The 27,046-nt window shown below is 42.1% G+C and overlaps 1 protein-coding gene across 1 annotated transcript in view; it reads right to left on the minus strand.

Moving 5' to 3' along the window:
- The window catches only part of bod1l1 (biorientation of chromosomes in cell division 1 like 1), a 63,589-nt gene extending 45,372 nt beyond the window's left edge, over positions 1–18,217 (minus strand). The window contains exons 1-6 of the mRNA XM_033025676.1: positions 17,969–18,217; positions 11,590–11,714; positions 11,260–11,447; positions 8,577–9,098; positions 6,911–7,075; positions 1,075–1,229 (exon numbers count right to left, since the gene is read on the minus strand). Coding sequence (XP_032881567.1) covers positions 1,075–1,229; positions 6,911–7,075; positions 8,577–9,098; positions 11,260–11,447; positions 11,590–11,714; positions 17,969–18,085 — 1,272 coding nt within the window. The 5' untranslated portion in view covers positions 18,086–18,217. The remainder of the gene's footprint in view (positions 1–1,074; positions 1,230–6,910; positions 7,076–8,576; positions 9,099–11,259; positions 11,448–11,589; positions 11,715–17,968) is intronic.
- Positions 18,218–27,046: the final 8,829 nt, after the last annotated feature.

The raw sequence follows: 27,046 nt of genomic DNA on the forward strand, positions 1-27,046 counted from the left end.
GTTATCTGACAATTTACTGAATGGTCCACTGATATGATAGGGTGTAGTCCCGATCTTCCAACCTATCATATTTGTAACTATAACACCATAATGCTGTAACACATTGTTCTACACTCTGATATTTTTCTCTCTGCATTACCTGTGGAGAGATAGGGACGGGCCCCAAACTGAAACATTGCCTTCCCATTTCCTCCAAAGATGCTGCCTGACCCACTGACTAACAGTGTTTTGATCAAGATTCCAGTAACTGCAGGTTTTTGTTTTTCTACTTTACTTGAGTACATCTTGATTGTACAACATATAGTATGATTTAATTGGATGGCATGCAAACAAAAGCATTTCCCTATCTCAGTACTAGAATAAACTAATACTCACCCTCCCAAACTATGTTGGCTGACAAACACAAGCTTGTCAACAAATTTTGTTTATAACGTTACTAAGTTCTAGTTCTTATTACTTTGAAGATGTCGTTTCACATAAATAATTACACAATTCATATATTACACAAACAAGACATTGTTTTATAGATGGTTTTAACTTGGATGTCATAGTCCAATGAAAATTTAAATTTCTGTTGTGAGCTTAAATCCCAGCAATAAACTAGATCCGAACTAAAAATACCCGATATGATTTAATCAGTTCCATAGTATTGTGAAATAATGATGCAATTTCAATCTTTTCTTTTGAATTTTCATTGTACAGTCCCAAAACTACCCTTCCCCAAAAATTGTTATGCAATCAGGATGGTTACAATACTTAGGGAGGTATAATTGGGGAAGCTCTTAACTGGCATCTGAATGCATTGAAGAAATTGTTTGGAGAGGAATGTTAGCCTGACAGTAAAATAATGAACGCATGATGAAATTAAATATAAATTTAGTATTCAAGCTTAAGAAATGGAACTGTTAAACACACAAACTCAGTCATTTTATCTTATAATTTTTGCTTATAAACCAGGATCACAAATACATTTACTTAAATCATTTCTTGTAACCGTTTCAATCACTCTCCACACCCAAATTCATAATTCGAAACAATAAACAGTAAAAATAGTAAGAAATTGCTCCAACTTACGATTGACTGTCGACGTTGTACTACTGTTTCTTCGTCGTCTGAATCACTATAGTACTTTGAATACAGAAACGGTTTGTGGACATATGGATGTCGTCCTGGTTTTGCTTTACCTTCCTTTTGTCCTTCTTCATTTGGTTCTACATTCATATCTTTTTCTAAACAGAGTAAATATTTAATAAAAACCTAAATTGTCCTTCATTTTGGTTTCTCAATCCCAATGCCTTGGTTCTATTCTTGGAACAAAGCTACTTTATTTTATTCAACTTTCTGCGAATTAAGACAAACCGTTTGTTCTTTTTGAACAGAGGAGCTGCTGCAAATCTCATGCTCTCATTTAATTACGTGTATCTCAGCCTTTGATTTGCAAACTTAAATAATTTGCTTGAAGTAACACATTTCTTACAAACTGGACTGATTCGTAACAATGGATTCTTTTTTCCTACGATTATTACTGCATTCCATTAAATATGCCATTACATGCATTGTAGAATTCAGTGTTTATTACTGTTGGATTGTAAGCTACGCAAGCGGAATATAAGATACTGTTCCTCCATTGGGGATCAAATTGCCAGAGTGAGGTCACACGCACATTGGAGGAACAGTATCTTATATTACGCTTGCTTAGCTTACAATCCAACGGTAATAAACACTGAATTCTACAATTTTAGATACCTTCTCCCTAGTTTTCTCCCTCTCTTACCCTGATCCACACCCATTATCTCCATTATCCGACCCCATTTCCCCTCTGATCCCCTACCACCTATATTTCTCCCTGTGGCTTTACATTTCACTTTGCTTCTCTACTTATCTGACACCCTTTTGTCTCCTTCTTACCTCTCGCCTTTATCCACCCATCTGCCAATTCAACCTCACTAACCTGTATCCAGCTATGACTTGCCAGGCTTTGTCCTGGCCCCACCTCTTTCCTGGAGAGGCTGCTGACTCGATGAGTTTCTCGAGCAGTTTTACTCAAGATTCCAGCATCTGTAGTTCCTTGTGTCTCCAGTAACAGTGGGTAGTCATTTTCATGATAAATACCCCAAATGACCTAGTTTACATAAACCCCTTGGGTAGAAAAAAATCCGGATTCACCACCCTCTGCAAGGATACATAGAAATTTCTATGTATCTCTGATTTAAAAGACTGATCCTCAAACATGTAGCTATTTCCCTTCATTTGAGATTCTTGTACTGATGGAAACATCTCCACACCAGTGTCCTACAGGATCTCATGTCACCCTCATTCTTCTAAACGCTAAAGAGTTCAGATCCAATTTCTTAGCTGCTGGTGAAAGGACAGCCTTTTCATCCCAAAAATGAGTAGTGTGCTGGAGGAGCACATTGTCTGGCCATTTCCCTCCACAGATGCTGCCTGGCTCGCTGAGTTTCTCCAGCAGTTTGATTTTTAATCAACATTCCACCAGTTTTTGTTTCCATTAGTCTAGTGAATGTCATTGGACTGCCAAGTGTTACCTCAATGTTAACAATATTTCAGCATTCCTAAAGACCATCCCTCTTGGAATGAAAGCCAATATATTTGCCTTGCTAACCAGATAGTGCATTTGCATGCTGAATTTGCACTTTGTGCTCAATAACACCTAGATCCCTGTGCACTTCAATCATTTGCAATCTTTATACATTTAGAAAATAGGCAACCTTTAGATCACTCCTACCAAAGAGCATGACCTCACATCCATGAAATCAAGCTCTATATGCCAAGTTTATGCTCACTCATGCAACCTATCTATAATTTGTTGCATGGTCCAAATATTTTCATTTCAACATGCCCTCCCCATCAATTTTCACGTCATTATTACTACGATGGATTAGAAATCTAACTGAAGGGATTCAAATGTAAATTCAGAAACTTCTGTAGTGATTTGGGACACAATGAAGTTTGCAAAGTTTGAGGTAGGAGGGATAATTAAAGAAGACTTTAATTATTAGAAGGCTTGCAAGGACTGTTGAGATTAAGGGCATTTGTGGCATGAAAGGAAAGCAGGAATCGTGTATTTTGCACAAGAGTGCTGACAGAGCAAAGTAGGAGATAGGTGAAAGTTAAGGATAGAAAACAGGAGAGCATAAAATTAAGTTGGACTTGCATACTGGAAGCAGTGACTAGAAACATCAATGCTAACCTAATTGATAGTCTTATCTCTATGGCAAAGTTAGCAAGCTCCTTGCACTTATTTTTGAGAGGAAATGTGGCAGCAGATTAAGAAAGTGGTTTAAGACATGTGTTTGTGGTGAAGAGAAGTTGGGAATTATCATTAGCAATGAAACTGCACACTTGGGAAACAGTGATAACTTCTGGCTTCTCCTCATCAGAAACCGTCTTTAAAGCTACGTTAAATGGCTACGACATTCACCTCCCAAAACTCAGCGCAAGGATCTTAAGAGCAAGTCCCAATAGTGCACACGTATTCATAACAGATGCACGACATCCCACGTGCTACCAAAAACACATACAGTGCATATAGGAACTAAAGGCAAATGTCTTGAAATATCAAGTATAAATGACAATTAGTTTGGGATAACAAAATGACAAACCAAAGAAAGCGATGCTGAAGTAGATATATGAAACAAATACACGACTGGAGAGATAAAAAGAGACTACATAAGAATAGAGAGCATAGAGGTGCACGATTAGAATCAACGGAAACAGAGCATGAAGAGGCTAGTTGGGCTACGTAATGCGCGAGTTAAGAAGAGTATCTGCGACCTTCAAGCTCCAAAGCGACACACACACACACACAGTGGGGAAAGGGGGGGGGTGGGAGAAGGGGGGGGGTGGGAGAAGGGGGGGGGTGGGAGAAGGGGGGAGGTGGGAGAAGGGGAGGGGTGGGAGAAGGGGGAGGGGTGGGAGAAGGGGGGGGTGGGAGAAGGGGGGGGTGGGAGAAGGGGGGGGGGGTGGGAGAAGGGGGGGGTGGGAGAAGGGGGGGGTGGGAGAAGGGGGGGGGTGGGAGTAGGCTGTGGGCCGAGCATCAAAAATGTGTCTAGAAATAGGATTTCGTGACCCAAGTCACCAAACTACATGAAATTTTCACATATTGTGTAATTTTTTAAATATAAATCACCCCTGAAACTCGATATGAAGAAAACTTGCACATTTTTATTAAATTAGAGAAAAACCGGAAAAATGTCGAGAATTTTTTAGTCCAATCAAAGCACTTTTAACATTGAGTTGTCTGCCAGTTGGCCAATCACACGCTTTGTTTCAGGCTAGCACACAAAGTGGAGACACCTTTAAGAAGTATAATAAAGTTTAGGGGGCATTTTATCTAACGGTAGGTTTTCCCTGGTCCTGAAAACTCCCATGAGCCTATCAAAAGCCCGGTCAGCGAAGGAGATTGCCTACAGCTGTCCTCGACTGCCTGTAACTAAATAGCGACCCCGCTCCACTGTACTACGAGTTCAAAAGAACCATGCCGACCTAATTTTACTCGCGTAAAATATTTCAACAAGCTGAAACATTTTCCGCGACCTAGCTGAGGCCACGAGTATTCGGAAACTTCCCTCGAGCATGAAGGAGAGCTCCAGCGACCTCATAGGACCTCCTAGGAACACGTGTCGACCATGCTGCGAGTTTGAAGGTCGAAGACACTCTTCTAAACTCGCAGATTAGGTCGCCTAAGTGGGACAATCCCATAACTTAAATTGAAACAATTGCATCAGAAATTGAACAACTGAAGAAATGATGTCAGGATCTGGTAAGGGGGGGACGAAAAATACGAAGTTGGTATATCCCTTTTTGCGCGGTCTTCATAATAGAGCTTTTGTTTATTTTTCTCTTTCTTCTTTTCTATGGCCTATTTCTTAACTTTTTTCCCTAACTCTTTGCTCAATGGGTCTTTCTTTTTGATCACTCTTTCACATTATCACGACTCTCTCACTTTCTTTATTTCTCTCTTTTTAAAGCTTAAAAAATGAAGTGGTACAATAAACGTAATAAGATATATTTGGCTTGTACTATTGTAATGTACTGTACTTCTAATAAATAAAATAAAAAATAAAAAAAAATAAAAATAAAAAAGAAATTGAACTGCAACAGAAAATACTACAGAACACAGATATAGAGATTGGCATGGGTAACAAATGTAAATAAGTCAGAAAAAAATAGCACATACCGATGAAGAAGGGGATGGTACATTATGGTCAGAAATGACAGATCTACAGCATTGATTAAAATAAATAACTACTCAAATAACATTCAGCACATGAGGTCCAAGCCTAATCATTTTGATTTTAATTTCGTTTTTTGAATTTAATTCCTTTCTCTCTAAACACCTCATACGTCTATATATCAACTTCCAACTTACTTACACTTTTAAGACAATAAAAATATGACAACTGGAGATATCCTTCCTTTTTTAAATTTCAGGAACCAAAGAATCACATCCTTGTGTGAAAAAGATTTAGATAATTTGTCAAAAGTTTAAGAAGGAACTGCAGATGCTGGAAAATCGAAGGTAGACAAAAATGCTGGAGAAACTCAGCGGGTGTGGCAGCAACTATGGAACGAAGGAAATAGGCAACGTTTCGGGTCTTCAGACTGATGTGAGGGTGGGGAGGGGGGGGCAGGAAGAAGAAAGGATGAGGTGGAGCCAGTGGACTGAGGGAGAGCTGAGAAGGGGAGGAGAAAGTAGGGACTACCTGAAACCTTTCCTTGCAACCGCAGGAAATGCTACACTTGTCACTTTATCTCCCCCCTTGACTCCATTCAAGGACCCAAGCAGTCTTTCCAGGTGTGGCAGAGGTTCACCTGCACCTCCTCCAACCTCATCTATTGCATCCGCTGCTCTAGATGTCAGCTGCTCTACATCGGTGAGACCAAGCGTAGGCTTGCCGATCACTTTGCCGAACACCTCCGCTTCGCAATAACCAACCTGATCTCCCGATGGCTCAGCACTTCAACTCCCCCTCCCATTCCGAATCCGACCTTTCTGTCCTGGGCCTCCTCCGTGGCCAGAGTGAGGACCATTGTAAATTGGAGGAGCAGCACCTCATATTTTGCTTGGGCAGTTTGCACCCCAGCGGTATGAACATTGACTTCTCTCATTTCAGGTAGTCCTTACTTTCTCCTCCCCTTCTCAGCTCTCCCTCAGTCTACTGGCTCCACCTCTTCCTTTCTTCTTCCCGCCCCCCCACCCCCCACCCCACCCCACCCTCACATCAGCGTGAAGAAGGGTTTCGACCCGAAACGTTGCCTATTTCCTTCGCTCCATAGATGCTGCCTCACCCGCTGAGTTTCTCCAGCATTTTTGTCTACCTTAGATAATTTGTCAAATATTTTCTGGTTTTGGCAACAGGAATGTTCCATCTATTTATTGTTCAAAGACTCACTTTTCTAAAGCAACCAGAGTTTCTAGTTTGTCCTGTCAAGTATACTAAAGGCACCTTTTGTTTCCAGTTTAAATTTATGCAAAAATGTACAAGGTCAGTTAACCAGTACTACAATAACTGGCACTTTAGAGGGAATGTCCAGGTCAACATCAGGACAGTGGCAAGGGAGCAGTCAAGGCGACTTTTGATTAAAAAGAATACTTGCACCAGTGAGTTCAACATGCGGCATATAGCAACCATTTATTTATTGTACTTTTGCACAATACGTGCTGCATGATTTTAATATGGATTTTAATATTAAAAGGAGTTAGGGGAGCAAAGTAAAACTAGCGTTAGAATTTTCATTCAGCAGAATCTCAATTAAAGCTGGAACTTCTCTCTAAACTTAGAGAAATAAATACTTTTTCAATGTATTCATGAGGAAATTTAAGATTAACATTTTGCTTTAACTTTACTATTCTAAATTGGGACAAATTAAAAAAATTATATAGTACCTTCTGAACTTTGTTCTTGAACTTCATCAGAGCTGTCAGAATCTGGAACTTCACCCTCCTCTTCTTCATCATCTTCCTCATCAAAAGAGGAAAGATCACTGGTGTGGACGGAACTGACAGTAATGTCACTCAGGCCTTCAAAATCAGAATCTTCCAGGAAATATTCTGAAGATTAATAGAAGGGAATATACTCAGATGGGAATTATTATTGTAATAACCTCCAGTGCATTTTGTTCTAAAAAATGTGAACATTAATTTGCTTTCACCCTCTAGCCAAAGAATTGTGCCCCTATAGTCCACCAGCTTTCCAGTGCACTGTACTGTTCTGCACAGATGCCCACGAATAATAACCTTGTTGTCCACTTACCCATCTAAATAATTTAGACGGACAAGAAATTTAATAGTAACAGCTGGTGTACCTTTACAATTCGCGTGGAAAAACAGTCATGACCAGCCTGTTTTCTACCCTTTAAGTAACTTTCTTTTTTAAGCTGTTGTCACGCTTCCTTTAATACTGTTAACACGTTAATTTATAATCAACGAGTAACAAATTCAAAATCTTTAAATACTTGATTAAATGTATCGCAAGTTGCTTGTCAGAAATACAAAATGCTTGTCCCTAGTTAACCTGTTAACATCCTCTTGTCGGGCACATCAATAGATATTTAAAAAAGCTGTCAAGAGCCCTGATTGCATTTCATCTGTCAAAAATCTCCACGTCCAACCGCAGTCTTTAACACATTCAAATTAAACCTTCAAAGTAATTATTGAAGGTTTGCCAATAGTGACGTCATAAATCGAACAGCAGCTCTGCCACAGGTATTGACAGTTCTGTTATGACATGAGAGCTGTGCTCCTGAGAAACTTCGAATTATTGAAAATGGCACAAAAATTGTGTCAACGAGGTTGGGGGTTAGGAGCTACGGCTACAGGGTTTGACACAATATAATTTTTTTTCCTGCAGGATTGAAAAATATGTCATTTTAGTAGCTGCAAGTTTATTTTTGTTACAGCAAACTAAAAAGACTAAAGACTAATTACATTGTTTGACAGAGCGTCATTACACATGGGTCAACAGAAGTGACTGCATATCAATTTCAATAGTCACCTGCAGTGAAACTGACAGATTGTTTTCTAAGGAAATTTTCTACTTACAAAATTCTTAAGGGGTTGGACAGGCTAGATGCAGGAAGATTGTTCCCGATGTTGGGGAAGTCCAGAACAAGGGGTCACAGTTTAAGGATAAAGGGGAAATCTTTTAGGACTGAGATGAGAGAAAAAAAAAAATTTACAGAGAGTGGTGAATCTCTGGAATTCTTTGCCACAGAATGTAGTTGAGGCCAGTTCATTGGCTATATTTAAGAGGGAGTTAGATGTGGCTCTTGTGGCTAAAGGGATCAGGGGGTATGGAGAGAAGGCAGGAACAGGATACTGAGTTGGATGATCAGCCATGATCATATTGAATGGCAGTGCAGGCTCGAAGGGCCGAATGGCCTACTGTACCTATTTTCTATGTTTCTATGAAACAAGATGTCAGATTACTGTGGGAAGGTTACAAGGAAACCTTTTTCCCTAGACCTTTTATTATCACAAGACAGTTTTTTTTCTGCCTGTCAATGTTCAAAGTAACTTAAGTAGTTTTGATCAACAAAGCAGTTTTCTGTACCTTTCTTTAAGTTTTCCTTGGCCGTCTGTTTAACAGTTAGAATTTCAGAAATGCGTCTCACAGATTCAGAGTTTTTTCTTCTTCCCCTTCTCTCAATCTTTGAAAGCCCAATTTGTTCATTTCTTATTGCATCTTTGTCTCTCTTATCATTTTTATCGTTCACATCTTCTGTACTTTCCACAATAGTCTCAGCCTTTTCATGCTTATCTTCACATGTCTTCAAAGATGTTAAAGCATTAATTGATCCTTCTGACTTAGAATATATCTTCCCATCATCCACTTTGGCTTCCAATATAGATTTTTCAGCTTCTTCAGTGACATGATCTTTCTCCATTCCAAGATCAAAACTTTGAGACTTCATTTCTGTCGTGGAGATCTTCTTAGAATTCTTTTCACAATTTTTACTTGATGAATTTTCAACTGTAGACCTGGCAGCACTAGCTTCCTGATTAAGAGAGGTTATTGTATCCAGGATAGAAAGGGCATCATCAGCTTTGCTTGTATTAGGACAACTGGAAGGACCTGCAAATTAAAACATAGTACAATGTAAAAATATAAAACGTCTATTCCTCATAAATTATCATAGCATTACAGCATTACATAAATGCAGCGACCCAAAATGCATCATTTAGACTTGGGATATTGCACAAACATGATAAGTACAGCGGCAGCCATCCATTACTATCAACAATTTCAGAACATTCATCCAAAATTGGGCAAAATTAAAAATAAAATTGGAAAAGAACTGAGTGTTTGCCTTAGACAAAGGCTAACTCCACCAGTTCCCAGAATATCATGGCATGTGTTCCATAGATTGTGATGTGCCTCCAGCATAAAGTCAGAAATTGATATATTTGCTGATGATTTCATTATTTTATTCTGTTCTAACATGTTCAATCATTTATTTTTTCACTGAACCACACACAAAAGGTCAAACGGCTGTCTTGTGTGCTTCCACAATTTGTAATTTTTCATACAATGGAGCAGGTCTGTATGCAGCACTGCCTGAGAACATTCAGCTTTGTGGCTATTGAATGACATGCAATAATTATGTCACTCAGCTGTCAGGCAGTAACAATCTCTGACAAAGGGACCAATATTTAACTACAGTGCTTTGGTATTTAACAGCATTACCACTGAATCTCCAGCAATATCCCAGCAGTGCTATGCTAAAGTAACACTGTGCTAAAGCTCAACTGGACAGGTAATTACTGACTCCAAGAATAGGTCAGAAAGTAGTGTTCTGTAGCGGAAGATTAATCTCAAATCCTCAATGTTTTCACTCTCACAAGCTGTGAGGTATCTGATGGAATATACTTCACTTGCCATTTAAAAAAAAAACCTCAACTAGCCTAACATCAAGGTCAAAGCACCATGCTTGATCAACACTGTATTCATCTCAAATGTACATTTGCACAATATCGGTTTACTTTGATAGATCAAAAGGGTACTGCCACAATTTGTCAAAGCCTCATTGGCAGCACTTTGCAATTCTGGTGCCTCTACTAATGTCAATGACAAATCAACAATTACATCAAAATATCACCAGTTCCAAACTTCTCAAGTGAAGTACCATGAAGCAAAAATCCAACAAAATTGATTTACCAACAACATCCATGTCCCAAAAATGAGTAACCAAGTTCACTCACAGACAATTTCTACAATTAACGAAACTCTTGCTGCTGGAAGCTGCTGGAAGCTGCTGTTCATTTCCCTCTTTAATAATTGTGTGCTGATCGGGTCACTTAATTTTATTTAAAAGTGGGCTGGTCTTTATTATTTTAGCTTTTGGAATTTTTCTTCCTTATTTCGTAGTTGACATTAAATGCATTTGCATACCCGATCAGAAATTATATCTCAATATACCGTGGGTGTTGGGGGACAACTTTAGAGTCACTGAATTGTACAGCATCGAAACAGGCCATTTAGCCCACAACATATATTCTGACCAGCATGCCTATCTATATTAATCCCACTTCTTTGTATTAATTTCATATCCCTCTATGCCCTGCTCATTCAAGTACCTGTCAAGATTCCTCTTAAAAGGTTGCTACTGCCTTTAATATTACAAGTGAAATTAACAGTTACCTCATGTTGATTTAATAAAAATATTGTGCAGTACACACACAGCTTCAATGGATGGGGGGTAACGTTTTCACACAAAGAGTGGTGGGTACATGGAACAAGCTGACAGAGGAGGTAATTAAACAGTTAGACAGGTACATGGATAGGACACATTTGGAAGGATATAGACCAAACGCTTGCAAGTGGGACTAATGTAGCTGGGACATGTTGGCAAGTTGGGCGGAAGAGCCTGTTTCCACACTGTATCACTCTATGACTCTATGAGATCACTCCACGTTCCCCCTACACAATCTCCATTACTCTATCCCACAGACCACCAATGTTGGACTGCCAAACATTTTCCAGAATTTACTGCTCCCTCTTCAGTACTGCATTGTCAGAGGGATTTCACAAATAATATATTTTATATTCTGCTTTGAACATTACTGCCTCAGTGACCCTGGAATAAAAACATCCACCCACATGGCATATCCAAAACTGTAATAAAGCAAGTTTGCCAGAGGGAAACTTTATCGATTATACCCTTATCGATCAAACAGATTTTTGAAATATGAATTTAAGATGTTATATGGTTTTCTCTGGTAATTTTCAATGGTACCTGGAGTAGTTGATTCTTGTTTCTCAGAGTTTTGAGCACCATTTACAGCAGCAGGCTCTTCTTTCCGATCTACTGTTGCTAAAAACTCATGAACAGCTTTTTCGACCTGAGGTCGGAATATGTGATTAATTTTTGGATCCACAACTTGAGAAATAATTCTGTCAACGCCTACCTCCAGCATACCCGACCTGCAATTACATTAAAGAAAAATATCCAACCTTGTAATATAAATATAATTAAAATGTGTTCATTATTTGACTGCACAAATGTATATTTTATACTTCAATTTGTTTGATATATTAAACATATCACAAGAAAATACAAACTTACTGTAGTACCATCTGTCTAAGACTATTTCTTAATTGATTCTTGTTGAGATGAGGGCTCCATGTATGACTTGCAAGATGGTTGGACACAAAATTATCCACTCGTTGTCTTAAATTCTGATAAGCAGGCTAAAAATAAAGAAAATCAATTTACAATTTTGTTTAAAAAGACACAAAGTGCTAGAGTAACTCAAGAGTCAAGAGTGTTTTATTGTCATATGTCCCGGACAGGACAATGAAATTCTTACTTGCTGCAGCACAACAGAATATGTGACTACGTAAACATTGTACATAACGGGAAAAAAAAGTTCAATAATTAACAAATATAGTGCAAATAACAAATAATAATAGTCTTTTGCAGACCAGAGCTCATAGCTTATTCGTTGTGTTTAATAGCCTGATGGCTGTGGGGAAGTAACTGTTCCTGAACCTGGATATTAGTTTTCAGGCTCCTGTACCTTCTTCCTGATGGCAGTGGTGAGATGAGTGTGTGGAAAGGATGGTGTGGGTCCTAGATGATTTTGGCTGCCTTTTTGAGGCAGCGACTGCGATAGATCCCTTCGACAGTGGGGAGGTCAAAGCCGGTGATGGACTGGGCAGTGGTCACAACTTTTTGAAGTCTTTTTCGCTCCTGGACGTTCATGTTGCCGAACCAGGCCACGATGCAACCAGACAGAATGCTCTCTACCGTGCACCTGTAGAAGTTTAGGAGAATCCTCTTCGACATGCCAAATCTCCGTAATCTTCTCAGGAAGTAGAGTCGCTGATGTGCCTTATTTACAATTGAATCGGTGGTGCTGGATCCAGGAAAGATCTTCTGATATATGTATGCCCAGGAATTTGAAGTTATTGACCCTCTCCACCATCGTCCCATTGATATAAACAGGATTGTGGGTCCTCATCCCTCCCTTACCAAAGTCCACAATCGGTTCCTTGGTCTTACTGATGTTGAGAGCCAGGTTTTTGTGCTGGCACATTTGGTCAAACGGTCGATCTCACTTCTACACTTTACTCGTACCCATCTGTGATTCGTCCAACCACAGTGGTGTCGTCGGCAAACTTGATGATAGAGTTCACACTACGACTGGCTACGCAGTCATGGGTATAGAGTGAGTAAAGCAGGGGGCCGAGCACGCAGCCTTGAGGTGCTCCCCTACTAATTTTAATGAGGATGAAGTGGTTCCTCCAATTCGAACAGACTATGGTCTGTGGATGAAGAAATCGAGGATCAAATTGCAGAGGGATGCGCAGAGGCCCAGTTCCATGAGCTTGGTAACCAGCTTGGAAGGGATGATGGTATTAAACCCCGAGCTGTAGTCTATAAACAACAGCCTGACGTAAGTGTTTTTATTGTTCAAGTGGTCCGGTGCAGAGTGGAGAGTCAGTGAAATTGCATCCTCTGTTGATCTGTTGTGGCGGTAGGCGAACTGTAGTTGGTTGAGGTTCTTGTCGAGGTAGGAGTTAATGTGCACCATAACCAACCTCTCAAAGCACTTGATCACAAATCACTTCATCACCACAGACGTTAGCGCCACTGGTCGATAGTCATTGAGGCACGTCACTTTACTCTTCTTGGGCACCGGTATTATTGATGCACTCTTAAAGCAGGTGGGAACCTCAGACCTCGGTAGTGAGAGGTTGACAATGTCTGCAAAAACTCCCGCCAGTTGGTCTGCACAGGTCTTGAGAACTCAGCGGATCAGACAGTATCTCTGGAGAACATGGATAGGCCGGGTCGCTACTTCAGGCTGATTGTAATAGAGGGGAGAAAGTTCGAAGAGAGGTGGGGGTGGGACAAAGCTTGGCAAATGATGAATCCCTGTTCCTTTCGTTCATTTTGCTTTGACTACATGAAGACTTTAAATATTTTTAAGACAAATGTTGAATGATCAAGCTTAAATTATACCAGATACTTCATTGATATTAATTGCTGTAATCTACATTTAGATCAGTACGGGCATAGAGATAGCTACCATTCACTACTATTAAACGACGATGAAAATTGTACTATAGCCTGATTTTTAATAATATCCTAGTCAGGTTAGCTGACTTAGTATTTTCAACAAAAAAAATCACCTTGGAGAAAAACAAGGGAAAGCTAAAAGATGCTGCTCTGGAATGCCCTGGAACAAACATTTTATTGAGAAAGGATGAAAATCTTTTTACCTCAACAGCAAAGTAAGAAGGAACGATTGCAAATGGTTTATCAAAGTTAACAGACCACATTCTATACATGAGCTGTGCAGGTTGGTCACCCAACATACCAGCTGCTAAACAGAATGGCTTTAGTAAACATTTATTGCAGAATGGATAGACAATGTGAAAGTTGGGGAGGAGGGGGAATAGAGGGAGAGGAGGGGGGGGAGTGGGGGAGGTAGGGAGTGGGGAATAGAGGCAGGTAGTGGGGGAGGTCAGGAGGGATAGTGGGGGGGGGGGGTAGGGGGAGGTGAGGAGTGGGGGATAGAGGGGTAGGGAGGGGTGATGAGTTATGGAGGGAGTGACTGACGGTAGGGCAAAGGAAAAGGAGAGATGAGGGAGGGATTTGGGGAGGGGAGAAGGGAAAGAAGAGGGGGGAGGGAGTGCTGGGGGATGAGGGGAAATGAGCCATGCCTGTGCAGTTAGGAGCTATGGGTGAGTGGTGGAATACTGTGTTGGGGGAACGGGTTGCGTTGAGGGAACGGGTGAGTGGTGGAATATTGTGTTGGGGAACTGGTTGCATTAGGGGGCCAGGCCTTCTGTGTGACTGGGATCAACGGGTCCCACTTAGAATAGTTTATGCTAGAAATATGAAGTGTTCAAGGTAAAAGTGTGTGCATTCAACGTACCTGTATGTCCCCACATGATTTTATACACAAATGAAGTCGCCCCTCATTCATTTACATTCCAACAAATAAAGTACTAGCCTTCCCAGCCTCTCCCAATATCAGCCCCATGTCCTGACAATGTCCTTGGCTACGTACACCAGTGTCCCTGATCTACAACACTCACCAGAGTATGAATTAAATTCCATTTGTCATTCCTCTGCCCATTTGCACAACTTATCAAGATTCTGCTGAAATTCTTGATAACCCTTTGCACTCTTTAAGACATGTCTTTGACTTACTAACTATGCCTTGCACATTCTCAACCAAATTGTTGATACACGACAAATAATGGACCCAGCACCAACCTGAGGCATATCACTAGTCACAAGCCTCCACTCTGAAAAACTACCTTCACCCTTTGCTTCCGACCATCACGCTAATTATGTATCAATTCTTCTTGGATCACAAATGAAGAGTGTTTTATCATCATATGTCTCCCTCACTGCTTCAAAATAAAATCAATCAAATTCTTCAGACATGATCTCCTACACACAACTCCATGCTGATTAACCTTAATCAATCCTATCTTTCCAAAATTTAGACACAAAATGCTGCAGCAACTCTGCGGATCAGGCAACATCTCTGGAAAAAAGGAATAGGTGACGTCTCGTGTCGAGACTATTCCTCATATGCATGTATATATTATCCCTCACAATACCCAGAAGTAACTTACCTACAATTATGTTTTAGGCTCACCGGTCTATAATTAACAGGTTTTGTTTTACAGCCTTTCTTAGAACAAAGCACACATTAGCCACCCTCCAGTACTCCGGCACTTCACCTTGATTAGTGATGCTGCATATATGTCAGCTAGAACCCCTGTAATTTCTTCTTCAGCTTCTCAGTGTTCAGGAATATACCTAATATTCCTGAACAATATTCCTGAACACTGACATTCATTTACCTACCTTTCCCACTCTAAGGTGTCCAGTATCTCCTCTACTGTGATGCAGACTGTAAAGGACTGATATCTGACACACTGACACCTTTACTAGGAGTTTAATAAAGCACATGGCACACACGTCCCAGCACTGACTGCATCCAGCCTTCAGGCGTACTGGGACCTAGTGGGAGGAACAAAGGGAGGATACTACAGTTATACTAATATGATGGGGCGTGGTTAGTGGTGATGAGGTAGCTACATTATAGGTTGCATGCATAAACCATCTACATCCTTCCCCTACATCCTTCCCATCTACACAGACTATCCCCAAGAGATCCCCACTAACTTTCCTGAGTTCCCTGTCCTTCATGTTTCTCAGTTTGATCTGAGGTTTTGCCCTCTTCACTGATGTTGCCAGACCTACTGCCTGCATATCCCCAATGTTTTGCCCCATATATTCCAGGCGTATGCAGATTTTGTTTGCTTTTCACTTTACTTCCCAACATGTAAAGCAATGTGTGGGATTGCTGGCAAACATTTTTGACCAGCTAGTTACACCTCTTACAGTGTCCTCCATAATGGTTGGGACAAAGACCCATCATTTATTTATTTGCCTGTACTCCACAATTTGAAATTTGTAATAGAAAAAATCACATGTCGTTAAAGTGCACATTGTCAGATTTTATTAAAGGCCATTTTAATACACTTTGGTTTCACCATGTAGAAATTACAGCTTACCAAATCAACTGTTTGGAACATAATTAAGAAGAAAGAGAGCACTGGTGAGCTTACTAATCGCAAAGGGACTAGCAGGCCAAGGAAAACCTCCACAGCTGATGACAGAAGAATTCTCTCTATAATAAAGAAAAAAACCCAAACACCTGTCTGACAGATCAGAAACAGATCAGAAACACTCTTCAGTGATTGCAAGAGCAAAGTATAGAGGAGAGAAGGAACTGCCCAAGATCCAAAGCATACCACTTCATCTGTGAAACACAGTGGTGGGGATGTTATGGCCTGGGCATGTATGGCTGCTGGTACTGGCTCACTTATCTTCATTGATGATACAACTGCTGATGGTTGTAGCATATTGAATTCTGAAGTGTATAGACACACCCTATCTCATCAAGTTCAAACAAATGTCTCAAAACTCATTGGCCGGCAGTTCATTCTGCAGCAAGACAATGATCCCAAACATACTGCTAAAGCAAGAAAGGAGTTTTTCAAAGTCAAGTCACTTTTATTTCTATAGCACATTTAGAAAACAACTCTCGTTGACCAAAGTGCTTTACATTGGTGGAGGTACTAACGTTATACAACATTGGTGCATAGATTAAGTACATACATAAATACATACATATAGCCCTCCCTCAGAGGACGTCAAGAAAGGCTTGAGAGTAAAGATGAGTTTTAAGTCTAGACTTAAAAGAGTCGATGGAGGGGGCAGTTCTGAAGGGAAGAGGGATGCTGTTCCACAGTCTAGGAGCTGCAACCGCAAAGGCGGGGTCGCCCCTGAGCTTATGCCTAGACCGCAGGATGTTCAGTAACCCCAAGTCGGCCGATCTGAGGGACTTGGGAGGTGGTGTGGTGGGTAAGCAGACATTTGATGTAGGTGGGGGCAAGCCTTTGTAGGCATAAAGAAGGATCTTGAAAGTTATTCGGAACCGCACAGGAAGCCAGTGGAGAGGCCAGAATCGGGGTGATGTGGTCCCTTTTTCGGGTGCCTGTCAGGAGTCTCGCTGCGGCGTTTTGGACCAGTTGCAGGCGGGACAGGGAAGATTGGCTGATGCCAGTGTAAAGGAAGTTGCAGTAATCGAGGCGGGAGGAGATAAATGTGTGGATGATCTTTTCGAGGTCATCAAACTGGAGGAATAGTTTTATTTTAGCTATCGTCCGAAGCTGGAAGAAGCTAGCTTTTATCACGGCATTGACTTGTTTGTCAAATTTCAATGCTGAGTCAAATATCACGCCAAGGTTTTTGACGTGAGGTTTGAGTAATGGGGTAAGGCTTCCAAAGGCTGCCTGCTATCGTTTTGAAAGCTAAAAAATGGTCAATTCTTGAGTGGCCAACCCGATCTGAACCCAATTGATCATGTCTTTTACATGCTGAAGAGAAAACTGACGGGGACTAGCCCTCAAAACAAGCAGAAGCTAAAGATGGCTGTAATAATACAGGTCTGGCAGAGCATCACCAGAGAAGACACCCAGCAACTGGTGATGTCCATGAATCGCAGACTTAAGGCAGTCATTGCATGCAAAAGGATGTGCAGCAAAGTACTAAACATGAGTACTGAATATGATTTTGGCTGCCTTTTTGAAGCAGCGACTACGACCCCCCTCCCCCCACCAAAATAAAACAAGTGTCCATGCTCCCATCACCACACCCCCCGAGGTGTCAGGTCTTCTACCTTCACATCCCTTCCCACCCCGAGGTGCCAGGGCTTCTAGATCTGCCCCCTCCTCCTCAGGAGGTGCCAGGGCTTCTAGATCTGCCCCCTCCTCCTCAGTAGGTGCCAGGGCTTCTAGATCTGCCCCCTCCTCCTCAGTAGGTGCCAGGGCTCCAGCCCCGCAGAGCGGCGCCGCTTCCAACACCCTCAACCCGCCCGCCCCGGCCGGCCAAGTCCCCGTTCACTCGCCTTGGTGTCCACGTCGGCCAGGCAGTCGCGGCGGAACTGGTCGAAGAGGCCCTGGTTCTTCAGGTGATTGACGATCATGGAGACGAGTTTGGGGTCTCCGGGAGCCAGGGCGGCCATGGCGCTGGGCCGGTGGCGGCGGTTGGCGCGCGTGCGCGGGCGGGTCGGGGCCGCTCACCCGGCGACCGAGGGCAGCGCGCGCTCACTCCGCTGCAAACCCCGTGCCGTGCGCCATGGAACGCCTGACGTCGCTTCCAGCACGCGACTTCCGGTCAGGTGCCCGCCTTCGCAGACGCAAAGGAACTGCAGGCGCAGAGTGTTGGAGTCACTCACTCAGTCAGCGGGCCAGGCGGCAGCTCTGCACAGAAGGAATATATAGGCCACGCTTCTTTCACACTGAGCAAAGTCAGGGGAAAGGGAAACGAGAGATATAGAAGGCACATAGAACAAACGAATGAAAGATTTGGATAAAAAGTAACGATGATCAAGGAAAGTTTGAGCCCACAATCGGTACATTGCTGGATGTGGGGAAGTTGATTAAAAAAAGTCATACAGACAGTGAAACTCAGCAGGGTGACAGTGAAACTAGTACGATGACTAGGGTGGGTAGGGACAAAGAGAGAGAGAGAGAGAGATAGGGGGTGCAAGGGTTACGATGTTCGACATGTCATATTTTATACCACTGGTGTAAGCGGCTCAAGCGAAACGTGATGTGCTGTTCCTCCAGTTTGCATTTGTCATAAGTCATAGGTGATAGTAGTAGAATTAGGCAATTTGGCCCATCAAGTCTACCGGGCCATTCAATCATGGCTGATCTATCTCTCCCTCATATCCCCATTCGGGTTTGGCCTCATTCTGACAGTGGAGGTGGCCCAGGACAGAAAGGTCAGTAGCGGAAAGGGTGTTAAAGTGTTAGCAACGAGATCGCATAAGCCGAGGCTGAAAGCAGATGTGGTTTGCAAAGAAAGACACAAAATGCTTGAGTAACTCAGTGGGTCAGACTGCATCTCTGGAGAACATTTTGGGTTGGGGCCCTGATCCCAGATCAATCTGAACGTCATCTTTCCATGTTCTCCGGAAGTGCTGGCTGACCCGTTGAATTACTCCAGCACATTGTGTCCTCCTTTCCCTTTTGGTGGCCGAGACTCGAGGGAGGTGGGGATGTGTGAAACATGGATCATAGAAACAGAAAATTAGGTGCAGGAGTAGGCCATTCAGCCCTTCGAGCTAGCACCGCCATTCAATATGATCATGGCTGGACAGAGCCAGGAATTTTGTACTTGAGCCACTTTCCACAATGTAGTCGAAAGAGACTGCAGATGCTGGAGTTTGGAGCAAAAACAAGCTGGTGGAGTAACTCAATTGGCCAGGTAGTCAGAGTGTTTTATTTCATATGTTCAGAAATAGAGCAATGAAATTCTTATTTAAACAGAACAGCAAATATGTAAACATGGTATTCTGTAACTATCACAGTAAATAGTATATGTGCATATACACCTGTATACAGTGCACGCCATAATGTTTGGGACAAAGACCCATCATTTATTTATTTGCCTCTGTACTCCACAATTTAAGATTTGTAATAGAAAAAGTCACGTGGTTAAAGTGCACATTATCTGATTTTAATAATGGCCATATAACCATATAACAATTTTAGCACGGAAACTGGCCATCTCGGCCCTTCTAGTCCGTGCCGAACACTTATTCTCAGCTAGTCCCATCTACCTGCACTCAGACCATAACCCTCCATTCCTTTCCCATCCATATACCTACCCAATTTATTTTTAAATGATAAAATCGAACCTGCCTCCACCACTTCCACTGGAAGCTCATTCCACACAGCTGCCACTCTCTGAGTAAAGAAGTTCCCCCTCATGTTACCCCTAAACTTCTGTCCCTTAATTCTCAAATCATGTCCTCGTATTTGAATCTTCCCTACTCTCAATGGAAAAAGCTTATCCACGTCAACTCTGTCTATCCTTCTCATCATTTTAAAGACCTCTATCAAGTCCCCCCTTAACCTTCTGCGCTCCAAAGAATAAAGACCTAACTTGTTCAACCTTTCTCTAACTTAGTTGCTGAAACTCAGGCAACATTCTAGTAAATCTCCTCTGTACTCTCTCTATTTTGTTGACATCTTTCCTATAATTTGGCGACCAAAATTGTACCCCATACTCCAGAATTGGCCTCACCAATGCCTTGTACAATTTTAACATTACATCCCAACTTCTATACTCAATGCTCTGATTTATAAAGGCCAGCACACCAAAAGCTTTCTTTACCACCCTATCTACATGAGATTCCACCTTCAGGGAACTATGCAGTTATTCCTAGATCCCTCTGCTCAACTGCATTCCTCAATTCACTACCATGGACGTCCTATTTTGATTTGTCCTGCCAAGAAGTAGCACCTCACACTTATCAGCATTAAACTCCATCTGCCATCTTTCAGCCCACTCTTCCAAATGGCCTAAATCTCTCTGTAGACTTTGAAAATCTACTTCATTATCCACAACACCACCTATCTTAGTATCATCTGCATACTTACTAATCCAATTTACCACACCATCATCCAGATCATTGATGTATATGACAAACAACAGTGGACCCAACACAGATCCCTGAGGCACCCCACTAGTCACCGGCCTCCAACCTGACAAACAGCCATCCACCATTACTCTCTGGCATCTCCCATTCAGCCACTGTTGAATCCATCTTGCTACTCCACCATTAATACCCAAAATTCAAGGATTAGTCAAACATGACCTTCCAGGCACAAATCCATGTTGACTGTTCCTAATCAAATCCTGTTTATCCAGATGCTTATATATATTATCTCTAAGTATCCTTTCCATTAATTTTCCCAGCACTGACGTCGAACTAACAGGTCTATAATTGCTAGGTTTACTCTTAGAACCCTTTTTAAACAATGGAACAATATGTGCAGTACGCCAATCCTCCGGCGCCATTTCCGTTTCTAATGACATTTGAAATATTTCTGTCATAGCCCCTGCTATTTCTACACTAACTTCCCACAATGTCCTAGGGAATATCCTGTCAGGACCTGGAGACTTATCCACTTTTATATTTTTCAAAAGTGTCAATACTTCCTCTTCTTTGAATCTCATAGTTTCCATAGCTACTCTACTTGTTTCCCTTACCTCACATAATTCAATATCCTTCTCCTTGGTGAATACCGAAGAAAATAAATAGTTCAATATCTCCCCCATCTCTTTTGGCTCTTCAGATAACTGTCCACTCTGACACTCTAATGGACCAATTTTATCCCTCGTTATCCTTTACCTATTAATATTGCTGTGGAAACCCTTTAGATTTACTTTCACCTTACTTGCCAAAGCAACCTCATATCTTCTTTTAGCTTTTCTAAGTTCTTTCTTAAGTTTCTTTTTACATTCTTTATACTCCTCAAGCACCTCATTTACTCCATGCTGCCTATAATTATTGTAGATCTCTCTCTTTTTCCGAACCAAGTGTCCAATTTCCCTTGAAAACCATGGCTCTTTCCAATTATTACTATTTTCTTTCAACCGAACAGGGACATAAAGATTCTGTACTCTTAAAATTTCACTTTTAAATGTCCTCCATTTCTCTTCTACATCCTTCCCATAAAACAAAATGTCCCAATTCACTCCTTTTAAATTCTTTCGCATCTCCTCAAAGTTAGCCTTTCTCCAATCAAAAATCTCAACCCTTGGTCCAGTTCTGACCTTCTCCATAATTATATTGAAACTAATGGTATTGTGATCACTGGACCCGAAGTGCTCCCCAACACATACCTCCGCCACCTGACCGGTCTCATTTCCTAACAGGAGGTCCAGCACTGCCCCTTCTCTAGTAGGTACCTCTATGTATTGCTGCAAAAATCTATCCTGCACACATTTTACAAACTCCAAACCATCCAGCCCTTTTACAGAATATGTTTCCCAGTCTATGTGTGGAAAATTGAAATCTCCCACAATCACTACCTTGTGCTTACACTGCAGCATTTATACATAGTCCCTCCATTTCAGGGCACCATAATGTTTGAGACACAGCAATGTCGTAATTAAAGTAGTCATGTTTACTATTTTGTTGCATATCCTTTCCATGCAATGACTGCTTGAAGTCTGCGATTCATAGACATCACCCTGGGTGTCTCCTCTGGTGATGCAATGCCAGACCTGTATTGCAGCCATCTTTAGCTTATGCTTGTTTTAGGGGCTAATCCCCGTCAGTTTTCTCTTCAGCATATAAAACACATGCTCAATTGGATTCGGATCGGGTGATTGACTTGGCCCCTCAAGAATTGACCATTTTTTAGCTTTGAAAAACTCCTTTGTTGCTTTAGCGGTATGTTTGAGATCATTGTCTTTCTGTAGAATGAACCGCCGGCCAATGAGTTTTGAGGCATTTGTTTGAACTTGAGCAGATAGGATATGTCTATACACTTCAGAATTCATTATGCTACTACCATCAACAGTTGTATCATCAATGAAGAAAAGTGAGTCAGTACCTTCAGCAGCTATACATGCCCAGGCCATAACAGCCCCACCACCGTGTTTCACAGATGCGGTGGTATGCTTTGAATCTTGGGCAGTTCCTTCTCTCCTCCATACTTTGCTCTTGCCATCACTCTGATATAAGTTAATCTTCATCTCATCTGTCCACGACCTTTTTGCAGAACTGTGGTTTCTCTTTTAAGTATGTCTTGGCAAATTGTAACCTGGCCATCCTATTTATGCGGCTAACCAGTGGTTTGCATTTTGCAGTGTAGCCTCTGTATTTCTGTTCATGAAGTCTTCTGCAGACAGTGGTCATTGACAAATCCACACCTGACTCCTGAAGAGTGTTTCTGATCTGTTGGACAGGTGTTTGGGGATTTTTCTTTATTATAGCGAGAATTCTTCTGTCATAAGCTGTGGAGGGCTTCCCTAGCCTGCCAGTCCCTTTGCAATTAGTAAGCTCACCAGTGCTCTCTTTCTTCTTAATGATGTTCCAAACATTTGATTTTGGTAAGCCTAAGGTTAAGCTGATGTCTCTAACAGTTTTATTCGTTTCTCAGTCTCATAATGGATTTTTTGACTTACATTGGCACAACTTTGGTCCTCATGTTGATAAACAGCAAAAAAAGTTTCCAAAGGTGATGGAAAGACTAGGTGCTGAGAGCTCTCTTATACCTGCATTAAGGAGGCAATTAAACACACTTGAGCAATTGTCTTCAAACATTATGGTGCCCTGGAATATGGGGGGGGGGGGACTATGTATAACACAGTTGTAATTTCTACATGGTGAAACCAAAATGTATAAAAATACCCTTTTAACAAAATCTGACAATGTGTGCTTTAACCATATGTGATTTTTTTCTATTACAAATCTTAAATTGTGGGGTACAAATGCAAATAAATAAATGTTGCATCTTTGTCCCAAACATTATGGAGGGCACTATATATATGTATATGTGTGTATATATATATATATATATATACTTTTTTTCCCCATCAGCCCTTGCATACAACACATCATCCTCTGACATTTCCGCCACCTCCAAAAGGGTCCTACCACTAATCACATCTTCCCATCTCCACCCCTTTCTGATTTCCTATGAGACCATTCCCTTCACAACTCCCTGGTTCCCACATCACTTCCCACCCAAACCACCCCCTTTCCAGGACTTTCCCCTGAACCCCAAGAGATGCATCACTTGTCTCTATACCTCCTCCCTCAACTTCATACTGGGGCCCTGACAGTCCTTTCAAGTGAGGCCATTTTTAATCACTGTTAAAGGTCCAGTCAAGTACAGATGCTCCCTGATTTACGATGCTTCGACTTGCGATATTTCGACCACGATCAGCAAACGCTCGGCAACAGCAGCGAGCCGCACGTCACGTGATCGCAATGTATAAAATGCGTTTTCGATGCGATATTTTCAGTTTACGATGGGTTTATCGGAACGTAAGTCGAGGAGCAACTGTATATAGTATTCTACAACCATGGCCAATAGCTTAATGATGGTGGCGTCACAATGCCCCCGCAAGGGGAGGAGGTCGCCACCCTCTCCACCTCCCCAACGGTTTTAACTTCATAAACCATTGATTCTTTCCAATGGGGGAGGAGTCACCACACTGGAATGTTCCCGTCCCCCTTTGCCTGGCCTGGTCACACTGAAGATGCGACCTCACCGGGTCAGCCCGTGGCCTCGCTCGGATCGGCGCCCGCCTCTCTCCGGGGTGAGCGCCGACGCCCCCCTTGTTGGGGGACAGGGCCCACCGGGTCCCACTTGGTCTAATATACCTATAAAAGTCTCATCTTGTATGTATGTATACGTGTGTGCGTATGTGTGTGTATGTATGTATACGTGTGTGCGTGTGTATGTATGTATTTTTCTACCTTCGTCAAAACGTTACTCGCTAGCGCTCAAAATTTCCCAGTCGGCTCGGCCCGCCTTGCTTTTATTCACTTTCCTAGCCCCACTCGCTCGACCTGGCCCCGCTCTCTGGGCTTGGCCCAGGTTGCGTTGGGGGAACGGGCTACATTGGGGGAATGGGTGATGGGGTGATTGGCTCCGAGGGGCACCTGTCTCCGGGGTGAGCGCCAACGCCGCGTTCGGGGACCAGCCCTCCTGTCTGACGTCGCGCCCCGGCCCCTCCCCCGCGTTGGGGGATTGGACCCAACGGGTCCCACTTGGTCTAGTGTATTATAAAATACACAATCTTCATATGTGGACTCGTTAAGCTCCTGTAAATAAAATGTAATTGTTCTATGTCAGTTCATATGACAATTAAACATTCTTGACTCTTGGACTACAGGCAAACACACATCCTCTTTGTAGATACAGTACAAGGAATTGCAGATGATGGTTTACAAAAAAAAGACAGTGCTGAAGTAACTCAGCAGCTGAGCTGCCATCTCCGGAGAATATGGATAGGCAGCATTTTGGATCGGGACCATTCTTCAAATTGCTAGTACTGGGTGGGGGTGGGTGGGGAGGTGGAAGAGAGGCGGGGTGGGACATACTGTACCCTTGTAAGTGATAAGGGGATATGAGCGAGGGGACTTTTGATTGGCAGATGGTTGAACAAAGGTCTGAGATGAAAAGACATAAAGTGAGATAAGGAGGGAAGAGATGTGAAATGTAAAGCCAGCAGAAGGAAAATAGGAAGAAGGGGATGGTGGGAAGGGGAAAGGGAGAAATGGGTGTGCATCCAGGTAGGGCACAGGGAACAACAAAGGGGGGAAATGAGGGAATGAGTGGTGCAGGTTAGTTAGCTAAAATTGGAGAATTCAATGTTCATACCATTGGGTTGTAAACTACCCAGGCGGAATATGAGATGCTGTTCTTCCAGTTTGCGTGTAACCTCATTGGCAATGGAGGAGTCCATTGGGGCGATGAAATGGTTAACAACTGGGAGATCAAGTCGGCCCAGGTGGTCCGAGCGCATGTGTTCGGTGAAACGGTCGACTAGTCTACACTTGGTCTCATTGATGTTTGCAGTATGTACCTACACATTAATGTCCAGTGATCCATGAACACGTATATCCGGGATCCTTTGAAAACCAATACTTTTCAACTTCTCAATTTCAAAAAATCAGTTCACCACCACATTTTCTGGCCATTTAGAGCTGGATAATTGATGCTGATGTTTCCACCAATGCCCATGATTTATGTGTGAAATATAAAATATTTAAAGTAACAAACCAGCCAGCAGAGGGAAACCTTGGCTTATTTTATGCGCAAGATGTCAGAAGTTTTTGTGCAGTTTTTTGTGCAGTTTCTCTGTTGCACATCTCCCTGCCCACTCCTGATGGGCAAGTGTCAATTCAATTTTATCCCTTAACTGTCCTCTGAGCCCTGAAGGTGAAACAAAGTGGTTTTACAAAGAAGAAGTCAAAGTAGAGATTTGCAGGGAATATTCTTCCACTTCCAAGAAATTCTGGTGGGCTTATTTTATTCTACATTTTAAAGAAGAAACCTACTTTTGAATCTCTCTATGGCTACATATAAAAATGACTTGGAACTGAATTTTAATCACAGAAATGCATGGGTCTGATTACAGATGGGGCCTTTGTAAACAGTGAAAGTGTGGATGCTGGGAAAACAGGTTCAATCAAGCATTTTGGGAATTTCACTATACAGTCAAATTAGGCAACCCTTTGAGAGCGGTTCGCTGTTAATTGCTCAATTAAAGCAATATTTCAAAACAATCCACTGATTTTCCAGGTTTCTTGAAACTCACTGGGAATTTTGCAGGTGCCAACTGAGGTTACACAGGCAAACAGATCTACCAATTAGTGGAGACACAAGGAACTGCAGATGCTTGAATATTGAGCAAAACACAAAATGCTGGAGGAATTCAGCAGGTCAGGCAGCATCTGGTTTGGGATTGTGAGTAAGACTTCAATTAGTTCTCTCCATTTTACTGGAACCTCTTTTGTGGTAGTGACAGACCAAATCATACTTCCCTTTTGTCATCTATTTAATAGAGAACCATTAGCAGGCTGGGCCGTGTGTTCCTGACTTTTGCACTTGCATGTTACAGCCCAGAGGTCAGATGCTGCCACATCTCACCTAGAGTTTCACTGCCAGATTTAGTCAATGTGGGAGCACAAATGTTCTGAAAAACGTCTTATGTTATTCCACTAGCTTTATGTCAGCCTTGGCCATTCCGCAGCCTCTGAGATTATTCAGCCTGAACTAATGAGATAAAATGAGAACCTTCCCGACCTACACTCCAGAATTTATTGTGCCTCTGGCTAATTTGTTCCAGTCCAGTTATAACATGGTATCACCTGACAGTAAGGAAAATTGCCCAGGTATGTTCTGTCCACAAAAAGCAGGACAAATACAAACTGTCCAATTTCAATCTGTTCTTGGCTTTTAGTAGCACCATTGTCTTCAGCAACGGTTTCAAGCAATGCTTATGGCAAACATAAACATGCTTACATTTGTGTTTCACCAGAACTGTTTAGCTGCAATCCAAACATTGATTGCACAGCTGAATTCCAGAGGTGAGGTGAGGGCTACTGTCTTTGATATCGGGACAGCATTTGAGTCAGTGTAGCATCAAGAATCCCAGGCAAATT

This window comes from Amblyraja radiata, chromosome 1 (genome assembly GCF_010909765.2).
Source record: "Amblyraja radiata isolate CabotCenter1 chromosome 1, sAmbRad1.1.pri, whole genome shotgun sequence".
Classification (NCBI taxonomy): domain Eukaryota; kingdom Metazoa; phylum Chordata; class Chondrichthyes; order Rajiformes; family Rajidae; genus Amblyraja; species Amblyraja radiata.